The 14,322-nt window shown below is 36.1% G+C and overlaps 1 protein-coding gene across 1 annotated transcript in view; it reads right to left on the bottom strand.

Annotated features, from left to right (window-relative positions):
• Positions 1 to 14,322, bottom strand: part of si (sucrase-isomaltase) — a 243,257-nt gene that overhangs the window by 59,135 nt on the left and 169,800 nt on the right. The window contains exons 27-33 of the mRNA XM_072572690.1: positions 12,636 to 12,790; positions 9,171 to 9,339; positions 5,406 to 5,502; positions 2,686 to 2,798; positions 942 to 1,067; positions 244 to 375; positions 25 to 135 (exon numbers count right to left, since the gene is read on the bottom strand). Of these exons, the coding sequence (XP_072428791.1) occupies positions 25 to 135; positions 244 to 375; positions 942 to 1,067; positions 2,686 to 2,798; positions 5,406 to 5,502; positions 9,171 to 9,339; positions 12,636 to 12,790 (903 nt within the window). The remainder of the gene's footprint in view (positions 1 to 24; positions 136 to 243; positions 376 to 941; positions 1,068 to 2,685; positions 2,799 to 5,405; positions 5,503 to 9,170; positions 9,340 to 12,635; positions 12,791 to 14,322) is intronic.

Here is a 14,322-nt window from a genome sequence, read left to right as displayed (position 1 = left end):
AAATATTTTTTAAAAACGGATTACCTTGCCCCATACAATACCAAGATTATTTTTCCAGTTAATGAAGACATTGTTATCTCTTCCAGTGGTAAAGGCTTTATAACTTTTAGTTTCATTTCCTGAAATTGCTGGATCCTGCATAATTAAAAAAATACACAACCACAAATATCAAAATCTATAGCTCCAAATTACATTATTCATTTTATTCAAGTCATCTTAAAAAGAAATGCACACAAAACTTACCAAGATGATAATAGTTCTCATCCCTTCACTTCTTATTTTATTAAAGAAGTCTGGCAAATTCTGGAAATCATTGCCATCAAGAGTAAAGTCCAACTGCCGCTCCATGTAATCGATGTCAACATATTGTACATCCTTTAAAAAAAAATTATTTCATAGCAAACTAGACTAGTTGGAATAAGCATTATTTAGGCCCCTTGAGACAATCCCAGCTATCAGTCTCAAGCAAGTTGTGTAATACCTAGTTTGGAGACCTGATTTACATTGACAGCCACAACTCTATGTCGTATTGAGCCCAATGACACAGAAATACTATGTGAGCACATTTTGCATTACATGTAGAGCCTTTCTCCAAAACAAGTTAATTTTTAATCTAATGAGGGACAAAAGAGATATAAAAATATACAACTAGTGCAGTTCTTAGCACTTTGCTATATTCACACCACTAAGGATCAATACGTGGTCACCTATTTTAGGAGATATTACATCAATTGGCTATGCAAAAATTCTGGTAGATCTGCTGCTGGTTTAGCATTAGCATGTACCTGAGACTAATTTCTATTGGCATAAATTGGTTTATATTATCTTCAAAATCCTTTTATACATTATTTACTCTTTCGGCATATTTAAACAATTCATATTCTTGACAGATTATTAGATGGATTGATATAATACATGCACTTAATATATAAGTAACGTACATATGGTATTTTTGCATTCTTCATGTCAGTGTAGAGATCCTCAATTTCAGTGGTGTTTACGTATCCATATCGACATAACTGAAATCCCAGTGACCAATAGGGAGGCATGACTGGGCGGCCAATAAGCTAAAAAGTACAAGTAAAACATTTTTAAAATTTGTTTTCCAAGCTGGAAAGAATTTTTTTTCACAACTTGTTTTTGGTTTCAAAATGTGATTATAAGTGCCTATTTAGTTTAAAGTTCAGGATTCAGAAGGACTGATGAATGGTTAGGCATTTTAGCACTAAAACTTCCTGCTGAAGTCATATCAATCTTGTAAGATGCTTAATGATTTCATAGCTATTGTGCAGAGCTATTGGTGCATTTTATTTTGTACAGTGGCTGGGTTGTATGGGGCTTTACTCATGAGCAGTCAGATGTGAATTGTATGTTGAAACTAGATATGGAAATATTTCTCCTGGTTCACCCTCAACACACAATTTTGATCTCCGACAGTGTTAACAGTACCTACTACATATCACCCTGTCAATAACTATAGAAATGAGGTTAAAAATCACACCAGACCAGATTATAGTCCAACAGGTTTAATTGGAAGCACACTAGCTTTCGGAGCGACGCTCCTTCATCAGGTGATTGACAATCACCTGATGAAGGAGTGTCACTCCGAAAGCTAGTGTGCTTCCAATTAAACCTGTTGGACTATAACCTGGTGTTGTGTGATTTTTAACTTTGTACACTCCAGACCAACACCAGCATCTCTGAATATAGAAATGAGATAATAGACATTTGTTCATGGCACTGAAATTGAAATTCATCCACTCACCATGCATAGATTACTACAATCGAATCAATTTTTTTTCACATTTACATTGTTAGGCTACAATTAGGAGGATATAAGGTTGGAGACAGTGAGGACTGCAGATGCTGAAGATCAGAGTCGAGAGTGTGGTGCTGGAAAAGCACATCCAGTCAGACAACATCCAAGGAATAGGAGAATCAACGTTTCAGGCATAAGCCCTTCATCAGGAATATACAGGTTGGTCTAGTGCTGCAATTGAGACGTTCAAATGCAGAATACTGGGATTATGCTTGGGTGACCTTTTCGATCAGGCTTGTCCAACAGGAGGCAAATGCAAAGGGATTCAGTGTATGCATCACGTACATAGTTGACTGCCTAACTAATCCTTTGATTCTTTGTCCAACACACTGCTAACTTGATTGTCTGTTTGCAATCTGTATGGAAACTAAGACAGAGATCATCAGAGCGATGTTGTGATGCAATTTGGATCCCTTAAAGGTAAAGTGACTTTCTGATGTTCAATAGAACAATAGCCACCATAACACCCTTTCCCCCACAAATGCAAAAAAAAAGTTTTATATCCTTATTTTAAAAGTTTTTATCTGATATATTTGTTGACCACGCTGGCATTTTTTGCCCACTCAGAAATGTGGAAGATTGTATTCTTATTGCTAGTACTTCTTCAGCGTTCTGCTGAAATCTTTAAGTCCCGTGTCTGTAGGACGATGAGGTGTGTTAATGCTTATTGGAATTTGTTCTTTTGCAAAATTTATTGCAGATGAGAAATGTAAAACCTGCCTTGTGAATTAATCTTCAATCATCATTAAACTGCCTTTCTACATTTATATTACCCAGTAAATATATTTAAATATGCACATTGATAATTTGTACAATAGCAATACTAAAATTAATTCAAACCAGACTATTAAGGCATAGATACATACTGCTGTGTATTGTTCAACAACATTTTCTGGATTTGTACCAAGAACCATATAAAAATCCAGGATTCCTCCAGTAGTGCGATATGTCAGAGAAGGATGTGGTTGAAGTGTTACATCTGGAAGTCAGAAATATCATAAAAAACATTAAATGAGCAGTAACTGTTAAATTCACTTTCTTAGTTTGAGGTATTGTCATTAAGTTCTCACTGAAAATATATGCAAGAACCATTTCCTGTGCGTAGGATATTGACTCATTATATTAATATTCACAACAGCAAATTTGCTTTATTCTGAGTACTTTAGCATATTTTTGAAACTCATGTTGATATAGACCAAAATAAAAATGCTAATAGTTTCATAATAATATGACTTGTAACACATAGAAAGAAAGATTTGCATTCATATATCAATTTTCATAACCTTTGGATGTCCCAAAGTGTTTTATATCCAAAGAAGTACTTTTGAAGTGGATCTACTGTTATAATATTAGATGTTTCAGCAAATTTCATACAGTAAGATTTCACAGTTAAAAATGCAATACTAATATGCAGATAATCTATTTATGTGATGTTGATTGATGGGTAAATATTAGAAAGACCTCTGATGATGACTTATCTAATCTTCTAAACGGTGCCTTGGATTCTTCTGCATTCATTTGAGAGGACAGACATTGTCTCAGCTTAATGTCTTATCTGCAATCAGCAACTCCAAAAGTACAGCACTTCCTTCAAGCTGTACTGAAGTATTAATCTTGGTTTTCATGTTCAGGTTCTGAAGTGGGACTACTTTCTGACTCAGGCTAGAATACTAATAGCAGTTCCATGGATAGTATGATCACTAATGGCCATATATTGCTACTGTGGTCATCATAAATAAAAGGGCAAGATTCAATTACAGAGTGCTAAATTTAAATTTAGTGAATTTATTTGGCTTGGAGACAGTAAATATTGGTGGAAAATAAAAGTTCAAGTTTCAATTATTATTTGATTTAAATATGCACGGGTTAATAGATTTGTGTCACATTCTTGATTTCACTGTTTAATGCCACTTTCCTCCAGGAAAGTGCTAAAATATTTATATACCACAGATTGAGAATAATTTAGCATCTCAGTTTTAAAATGTAATTAGGAATGACTGGAGAAGTTCAGTGAGAAGCTATTAAATTCATTCTCTCCACAGATGCTGAGGTTCTTCAGTGTTTTCTGTTTTCATTTCAGATTTCCAACATCGGCAGTATTTTGCTTTTATTTCCTCTTGTTTTATTTTACTTTCAATGACTTCCAATGTCATTTAAGATAAATTAAGATTAATTGAAGATTTTAATATTTTCCTTTCATATCATCTGTTATTATCTCATTGAAGAATTCTTTGATCTTTATACCAGTTGGTTAGTGTAATCTTTGATACTTATATTGTTTGTTTTGGTATCGATTGTAAAAGATTATCTTTATTACTTATGTCAAACATAAAATTAAATAAAATGTACTTAATTCTTCGAATATTGGGATTCTTTAGTAACATAAAATGTCCATGTGTGTTTTCATTTATCATTTATAATGTGGATGTAAACTCAGAGGTTAATTGATATTCTGACCAATAACAAATTTATATAGCACGGTTAATTTATAGGAGCATTATGAAACAAAATATGATATTGTACCACTGAAGAAATATTAAATTAAATGACCAACAGCTTAGTCAATGAGGTATGTTTTGGAGAGTGTCTTAAAGGTGGACAGCTCTGGAAAGAGGCAGAGGAGTGCAAACAAGCTATTTCAGGCTTGGCACATCGGCAAATGGAGGTAGACATTAAAGACGGAGCAATTACAATTGGAAGGCACAAGAGGGCATAATTAGAGAATCCAGAGGTCTTGAAGCATTGTGGAGCTAGAGAAGATTACAGAAAAAGAGAGGGTTATGGGTAGAATTTTGGACTGTGTGAAGGTTACAGAGGACAGAATGTGGGAGATCAGCCAAAAACAATCTGGAACAGTTAAGAGGTAACAAATGCAGGAATGAGAGTTACTTACCTTTAATACAATCACAGGTTTCAGCAATGGTTAATCTGATAAATAGATGGTGTTATTGACAGCACAAATATGAGGTAAGAAGCTCATGTCTAGTTCAAGTGTGACTCCAGGTTGCAAACAAACAAGCTTAACTGCAGATTTGCATCAACAAATGGATGAAGTTAATAGTTTGGCAATAGAGTTTAGAACAGAAAATAATGGCTTCTGTCTTCCCAATATTTAATTGGATGAAATTTCTGATCATCTAGCTCTAGATGATAACTTCACAGCTGTAGATGAGTGGAGAGAGGTGCTGGGGAGAGAGAGGGGTCTGGCTTCAGCATGTATGTGAAAAACATTGCTGTGCTTTTGGATGGTGTAACCAAAGGGCAGATAAGAAGCAAGGGAAGGCCAAGAATGGATCTCTGTGGGTTACAAGAAGGAATTGTGCTTAGCAGGAAGATAAGCCATTAAATAAGTGAATTTCTGGCTGAGATTAGATAGATAAGAATAAAACTAGACAGTTGGGGTGATGCACTGGAGGATGATGCTGTGGTCAACCATTTCAATGACTGCAGACAGTTCAAGAAGATTACAGTGAAGGTAGACTAGACTTTTGTTATATTTTCAATGTTAATGCCAACAAAAATATTTTAAAATGATTAACATGACATTCTGAAAAGTCAATGCATAAAAAAGAACATCTTAACTTACCCATTGCATTACTGTTCAACAATAATACACCATGGGCTTTGAAATTTTCTTCAAGACCCATATAAAAAGGTTGGCTCCCATAACCATTCATTTTATACTGTGAACATATATAAAGTGAAAAATAGACAAAACAAAATCTACAATGGCATCAGTCAGAACATTGAAAACCTAAACATAAACTTTTGGTAAACTAAAGTCAATGACTTATAACTTCAATCATACCAAGCATGTTGTTTCAACACTAAGAGCCTTAATAAGGTTGTCACATGCAATACTGTAAACATGTTTTGCTGGATGTATGCCACCTGCCATATTATTGAGGGGATAAAATATTTGCTCAAAGCCCAGGCCTGAACTTTAACACACAAGCTTTTTTTTTATTTAAAAAATATACTTTATTCATGAAAAATATCTTTGTATATATACATTGTCACAAAAGCAGTTCAGTTCTGTGCAGTTGCATTTCAAGTAAATAAACAAAACATTGGATTTTGACTCTCTCTTACTCATACAATATTAATATTTACGTGCATTTGAAGTACTGGGAGGTTCTGATAACTGGATAAACCCCTTTGCCTTCAGTAGCAAGACCTCAGACAGTGGTCTTTCCCCACAGTGCCCTAGCAGCAGCTGCCCCAAACTTTACATCCCTCAGCATGTAATTCTGAACCTTGGAATGTGCCGGTCTGCAACATTCGATCGAGGTAAAACTGATTGTTCTGAAAGACCAACAAGTTTCGGGCAGACCAAAGAACATCTTTCACCGAGTTGATGGTCCTCCAGGCAGGGGTGATGTTTGTCTCAGTATACAATCCAGGCAACAGACCGTAGACAGAGAGATACGCATCGTGGATCTGCTTGGGAGAAACCTTGACAAAAACACTGCATCTTCCTCCAGACTTCCTTTGCAAAGGCATATTCCAGAAGAAGATGTGTAACAATCTCAACACCTTCCATAACCACTTCCAGGGCAGTGTGTGGTGGCACAGACTGATCAGGCATACAAAAAGGACTTCACAGGTAGTGCTGTTCTCGACACCAGCCAAGCAATGTCATGGTGCTTGGTGGAAAACTCTGGTGATGAGGCAATCTGTCAAATGATTTTGACAGTCTGCTTAAAGGAACCACATGACAGGATCCACCCTCTCCTTTCTCCACAGGGTCTCAAGGACGTTGTGTACTGACCACTTCCTGAAGAACTTGTGTTTAAAAGTCTTTCTCTTTGCAAGTTTCTCTATGAAGGACAGGTAATAAACTTTTGAAATGTATTTACCTAAATAAATACTGGAAGGAGTAGGAATGAAACCTTCACAAGTGAAGAATAAATACATGACTGCTTTCACTGTCAGCCCTTCTTTAAACCCTTCTTTAACCTGACTCGGTCTTCTACCAACCCAGATCTTGAAAGCCCAAATACTGATCTGCACTCCTAACTCCCAAATCCCTCCTCATTCTGATGTTTGAACCAGTCATTGGCCTCATAACTCCCAATCGTATGGCTCCTTTTTATTCCCTTTGATCTCTTAACTCCTGACTCATGGTGTGCTCGAGGGCCATTGCAACATCATAGCAATCCATTCCTGGGTTCCACTTGATTCATCATTATGATGCATAATACGTCACTGCATCTTCTGTGCATCCAAAAATGAAACAAACAAGAACCTTTTCTCTTTTTCTTCGAATCCTTCAGATAATTTTAATAAAATGATTCCAAACATTAACTCATGTTCCTTTTCAGCTATTGAATAGCTGCTATGCATTCCAAACATTTTATGTTTATTGCAGATTGCCAACATTCCTGATTTGATCCATTTGTCTCATTAATAATCTACTATGCAAGTGGAAAAGATGTAAAATTCTATCCTGTGTAAATTGAGTGTTTCTTCCTGTCAGAGACAATCAACAGCATCCATCAAAGTATTACAGATGAAGTTTCTTTCAATATGTAAATGTCCTTTACATAGCAACTGCTTTACTACTGAGGACATTGATATTCTTATTCTGAAATAAAATCTAGTCATCAAATTATATTTATGTTAATAAGTTATTTACTCTTTGTGCACTGGGCAAAAAATTCAATTCAGTGAAAGTTTTGTTTTAATGAAGACAGAATATTATAGTTGTCCAGTGCACAGAACCAAAGTGCAACAAGCATGAGATTCTATTCGTGGATAATGCCATCTGAGATCTACAGATGAATCACATTCTCTCTGCATACACTGATCATCATAACTCATCGCTCACTGTCTTTCTGTGACCTGAGTAGAATTTAGATTGCTGCCACTTAAAACTAGAAACGACTCTACATTCTCAGAAGAACATTTCCAATAACCAAACCCAGAATAATTTATTATGCTTCCATGAGTGTGTGAGGGTGGGTGTTAAATTGATCTTTCCTAATGTCAATGAGTTTCTGATCTGAGATTAGATGTAACATTTTTGTTGCTGTACATTCATCAACTCAGTCACTGCTGTCTCTCGTACTATCTAAAATCACACTTTTGACACAAACTTCATTTATCTTCTCTATTGTTAAAGCCTTTCATTTTCTTAAACATTTCTGCATTCTTTTGAACCCACATTGCTCATTGTCTTCAATTTTCCAGGATGGATAACATTAATTTTTATCCCTTCTCCACTCTACCAATTCTAATTGTCATCTATTCCATTTTAAAATATCCTCAAAATAGTCACCTTCAATGTATTCAGAAAAGAGTGCAGCATCAATACTGTTGCTTAGGTATACAGTCTAAGGTGCTAAAGTGTCACATTCCATTAACAACCTCACAATCATCTTTGTATTGTCATTGTGTCCAAGGGGAAAAAAAATCTGCCCTGCCTAAGTACAAAAATGCAGCCGGTAAAAGCTAACAAAGACAACTGAAAAATAAATATGAAAAGTAAATTATAAAGTAATAGATTGAAAATTAAACACAAAAAATAAATTTGTAATTCTGCTTCACATTTGCCATTACACTCATGATGGAGGAAGAGGGGAATTGAGCCAGCAATTTTACCTGCAGTTATGTTTGTTATCCCACTATTGTCTTTTTCAGGTGTTACCAATTGAATTTTTTTATTACAGTGCACTGTATTATCATTGGCAACATAAACCAATGAAATATTAATTCACTGGTTTGATATTTCTTTGTCAACTGTTTTAGTGGAAATGTTATCTTACTTAAAATAGACAAGTCAAGCACCTCTAACAACAACCTAGATGGCCTGCACCAAATTTACTTAAGTTATTTGGACTACAATAATAAAAGATAGAATTTCATTTGAATCATTAGATAAAAATAATTTCCACCCTTGTGCAATCTAACTGTTTTTGTGAAAATGCAAATAAATATCAGTTTACTTTAAATCAGCAATACTCAGCATTCTAGTCTAGGATGCAGAAATCATAGTAGAGATCATTGCTGTGGCATAAATATTTTTTGAATAGAATGTAGGTTGTTATTTTTGTATTAACCTGCATTCTACCATCAAACAGGAGCATTCAGTCATTTGCTTTACAATTTTGAAGACAACAATCCTGAAAAGGTGAGATAAAGGGTTACAGTAAATCAAGGCTCTGTGATTTATGTGTGAATGGGCTCTGTTGTTCTTCACTGTAAAACTTTGAGCAATTGTAATCACTTTGACTTACAACATTGAATCCCAGCATTGATGTGTAGCTGGGGTAATTCAATTTTTCACAGCACTTGATGCTAGTAATAAAACACAATAAGCCACAGCTAAGGAAATAAGTTTCAAACTTACACCAGGTGGCTGATCTTTGGCAAACATTCCCCAAGTATTCCAGTTCAGATCATGTTTGAAACTTCGATGTTCGGTTTCTCCAAAGCCATAAATATACTTTGAAGGGAGGTGTGTTGAAATTTGTATAAATTGGTCAGTAAATGTCAAACCAGGCAATTGGGAATTCCAACTGCAAAAGTAAGGAAGAATGGAATTCTTAGCGTTTTGGAATTAAATTAACTCACAACAAAGTTAAAGTCTAACAGTGTTCTAATCTAGTTTAGACTGCTATTATGAAGTGCAAATTCTTAAGCATTCACACCAAAGGCAATATTAATATATAAGTTGGGACAGTGAAATTAACAGTTTGCATAATCAAAGCAATTTAATGTGATGAATGCAATTAGATGCTAACATAGTAGGAGTTTGTTGTAGTATGTCTAATGTAGAAGGGAACAGTTAGTCATTTCAAATATATGACATTAGACAATTATGGGTCACTATTCTGGGTCCATGTCAGTAGTATATTACTTCCTCTCAATTATTGTTTGTCAAAACTTAAGGCTGTGCTGTACAATTTTCTAATTTGCACTGGTCGTGGGCAAGATTCTTGGTTCTGGCACAAAGAGAATGTTATGTCTGCATGCCTTAATTACCAGTATCTATTAATAATTGCAGACACCTAATCAGACATTAATGAATACATTTGAAACTTTTTGCCAAGGTTTATAAAGAATTTTGGAATAGCACAGAAAACATTTTTGAGTATATTATATATATATAAAGTACAAAATTATATAACAATTACAAGCCACAACCTCTAATATTTGCATACTGAGTTTCACAGGGAAAACCATATCTAATCTTTCTTCAGAGAAGAGTAAGCAGATAAGTCTCAACATGAGCTAAAGACAGAAATATTAAAAGAGTGGCTAAAGCCTTGGCTATATGACAATGTTTTAAAGAGGGTCTTAAAGGTGGATCAATCTAAGAAGAATCTAATTCCAGAGATTATATTCAGCAACCAATGGAAGGGTGCAAAGAGTAGATATTGACAAAGGTTTAACTCAGAGGAACAGTTACAGTGGTAAGGAAAAATGAGATTGGGAGAGATCATGAAAATACTTAAATATAATGAAAATAATTTTGGAGTTGAGGTATTGGGTCTAGGCATGCAAAAGATTGGGTCTGGATTATAGTGGTGCTGGAAAAGCACAGCAGGTCAGGCAGCATCCAAGGAGAAGGAAAATTGACATTTTGGGCAAAAGCCCTTCATCAGGAATCTGCAAAACATTGGACCCAGGCATGATTTGTGAGTGGGACTTGGGATAGCATTGGCAGTAGAGTTTTGAATACTTTTTTATATGGAATCTGGAGGGAAGGACCAGCCAGAAGAAACTTGGAGTAATCAAATCTGGAGATGACAAATCTATGACAAACATAGAACACTATGGCATAATAACAGGCTCTTCAGCCCACGGTGTCTGTGCTGACCATGATGCCATTCTAAATCAATCCTATCTGCTTGCACATGGTCCATATCCTTCTATTCCCTGCCTGTTCATATGTCTGTCTAAGTATCTCTAAAATTTTGCTATCACAACTGCTTCTACAACCTCCCCTTGCTTCCAGGTACCTACCACCCTGTGGGTAAAAGATCTTGCACATCTCCTTTAAATTTTCAGCTTCTCACTTTAAACCAATGGCCCGTAGTATTTGACATTTCCACCTTGGGAAAATGACTTTGACTATCCACCCAATCCAGGCCTCATAATTTTATATACTTCTATTAGGTCGCCCCTCAGACTTTGACACTCTAGTGAAAACAATCCAAGTTTGTCCAAGCTCTCCTTACAGCTAATACACTCCAATCCAGCCAACATCCTGATAGACCTGATTTATACCCGCTCCATAGCCTCCACTTCCTTTCTACAGTGTGGTGACCAGAACTATACACAACACTCTAAATGCATCCTAACTAACATTTCTTCAGCTGCAACACTCAAAACACTATCCACAACTCCACCAATTTATGTGTCTTCTGCAATCTTACTAATCAGACCACCTATCATTTTCATCCAAATCACTGATTTATATTACAAACAACAGATGTCCCATCACTGATCCTTGCACTACTGGTCACAAACCTCCAATCTGAAAAACATCACTCCATAACTACCTTCTGTCTTCTATGACCCAGCAAATTTTGTTCCAATTTACCAACTTACCATGGAGCCCATGTGATCTAATCCACCGGACCAGCCTATCTTGGGGACTTTGTCAAATGTTTTAGTAAAGTCAATGTTGACAACATCTACTGCCTTACCCTCATCAATTATCTTCATCACTTCCTCAAAAAACTCCATCAAATTTATGAGATAAGACCTGTCATGCTCAAAGCCATGCTGGCTATCCCTAATAATATGACTTTTTTCTAAATACAAATTAACCCTATCAGTAAGAATCTTCACCAATAATTTCCCTATCAACTGGTGTTAGGCTCACTGGCCCATAGTATCCTGGATCTCTTCTCTTGCCTCCAGCAGTATCCGGGGACAGATCACATCAGGCTCTGATAAGATTATCTACCTTCAAGTTTTTCAAGAACCTTAACACCAACATGCCCCAGAATATCAATATACCCCACCTGAAACTTACCATCATCCATGTTGTTCTCTTTGGTAAAACCAATGCAAGGTACTCACTGAGAACCTCACCCACTTCCTCTGGCTCCCAGGATAAATTCCCTCCTTTCTCCTTGAGTGGGCATTACACTTTCTCTAGCTACCATCTTTCTGAGATAGTAATCAATGAATTTTCTACATGCCTATAGCTAATAATTAACCTAAGTATTTCTGTAACCATTTCTATAGCCAAGCTGTTATTTTAAGAGTTTTTGAGGCCTGATTTTAGGCTAAGTCAGTTTTGTGTGTGGCTAATTGATGTTTTTTGGTTATTTTAGACTGTTTAGTGATGTAGCAAGATAATTAACCAGGAATTAAGTTTTCTTAGAGACTCATAATAATTTTTAAAACATTCACAATTTGCTCAAAGACAAATTCTCAAGGAAAATAATAACAAATTACTCAGTTGTAGCAAAAAGAGAGACAATTTTATGGCTGAGCTGAAAACCTTTGATGGTTATATAAACTTGCAAAAGTTTACATTAAAAGTATCACTGAAAGCATTGCTTCTTTGTAAGCAGTATTCAATAATATTGAATCCAGTAGCTCAATTTTAAAAAAATCAATCAGTGCTGAAAAGCTAGAGTCAGCTGTTGTGGATTTAGTTCATTGCTTTGTTAGCTAGGACTTATTTTATTAGAAGGATCATCTGCTATAATCAGGTTCCACTATGTTCTTTGTTGCATTGATTACTTGTATCTCATTACTATTTATCTCTCTTTGTGTACGAGAATTTGAAAGTTATTATCAGTACTGGTTGTAAAATCAGAAATAAAATATGATCCGAAAACCCGTTACTCACATCACTGCACCCGTACTCTTCCTTTTGACCAGGATTCCAAATGGAAAATCGACAACTTGAACCTCATAAAGTCTTGTAGAATTATCATGTTGTGTCCATTTGGGAATGTTTAGCTGGATTGGAACCTCAAATCGTTTTGCTTTTGGGTCAAAAATCTGGAGAAAAATTAAGTTTTGTCATTAATATCCTTAAATTCTAGCAGTTAACAAGTATTATCGTAGCAACCTTACTTGTGACATAGTCTGGTGCTCAGGAAAAAAAAATGTCCTACATTGCTATCTTACTGTTATTGTATTCTTATGAGGAGGACAATAATTTTATCTAACAGTGCAGGCCATCCTTATTCCCTCAACAAGCAATATTAAAACATAAAAACGTAGAAAATAGAAAACAGAAGCACAGTAGGCCATTTTGCTGTTTAAACCTGTTTCTCCATTCAATATCATCATGACTGATCATCCAATTCAGTGTCCTGTTCGCAAATTAAAATTTATTTCATTTCCTGTTTGTGGGATAATGTGTCAATCTTGGCTTAGTTTTTACACTTGTTCTCAGACTATAGTCAGCATGAACAAAACTACACATCTTTGGCCAGTGAAAGAGATGTTGGATCTTCCCTGCAAACCACTGGAACCCTCAAGATGATGGCACACATTGGATGGTGTTAAAATGAAGATTTGGGATATTGGTTCACTGAAGATAAAGGAGCAATGATTAATATCCCAATCATTGTGGTACATGACTTGATGGAGAACAAGGAGGTAATAATGTTTCCATTACATCAATGCTCATATCCTCCACAGTAGTAGGATTCAAAGGAAAGAGAGGTTATATGAAAACTGGTTTGGTAAATTGGAATAGTGCATTGTATGTATGTAACTCAGGAACAATGATGGGAAATACAGAAATTGAGTTCAAGACAGTAGTATTGCACATGCGGTCAGGTCTGTCAAGGCATTCACAGGAACTATGAGCAGTGTGATTACATCAAATCACCTTTGGTGTGTAGTCTAGCAGACATGATTTGAGCCTTATAGATGGTAAAGAGGTTTAAGAGATGGGACAAGGTATTCATTGCACAGCACAAAGTTCCTGACCACCGTAGACATGGAATTGACATGAAAAAATGAATGATTTCACAGTGTATTTTACAATGAGAAAAACAATAAAATACAGTGCAAATCTTTTACACTGTTACCACAATCCAGCACCATTTTGAATAGTTTAAGAATAAATGAAAAGTAGGAAGATAGTGCTTAAATACAGTCCATCAGTCCTGAGCCAGCTCATCACTACAACACCAGTACCACTGTCCCTCCTCCACCGCCCCGCTGCCATCTACTCTGGACCCAATCAACATTGAAGTCATCATTCTTCAGGCAACATGTTTCACCGTTGGGCCAATTCTCTTTCGTGGGCGGCACGATGGCACAGTGGTTAGAACTGCTGCCTCACAGCACCAGAGACCCGGGTTCAATTCCCGCCTCAGGCGACTGACTGTGTGGAGTTTGCACGTTCTCCCCGTGTCTGCATAGGTTTCCTCCGGGTGCTCCGGTTTCCTCCCACAGTCACAAAGATGTGCAGGTCAGGTGAATTGGCCATGCTAAATTGCCCGTAGTGTTAGGTAAGGGGTAGATGTAGGGGTATGGGTGGGTTGCGCTTCAGCGGGACGGTGTGGACTTGTTGG

This window comes from Chiloscyllium punctatum, chromosome 6 (assembly GCF_047496795.1).
Source record: "Chiloscyllium punctatum isolate Juve2018m chromosome 6, sChiPun1.3, whole genome shotgun sequence".
Taxonomy (NCBI): domain Eukaryota; kingdom Metazoa; phylum Chordata; class Chondrichthyes; order Orectolobiformes; family Hemiscylliidae; genus Chiloscyllium; species Chiloscyllium punctatum.
The sequence above is the reverse complement of the archived record's forward strand: the minus strand, read 5'-3'. Positions and strand labels throughout refer to the sequence as shown.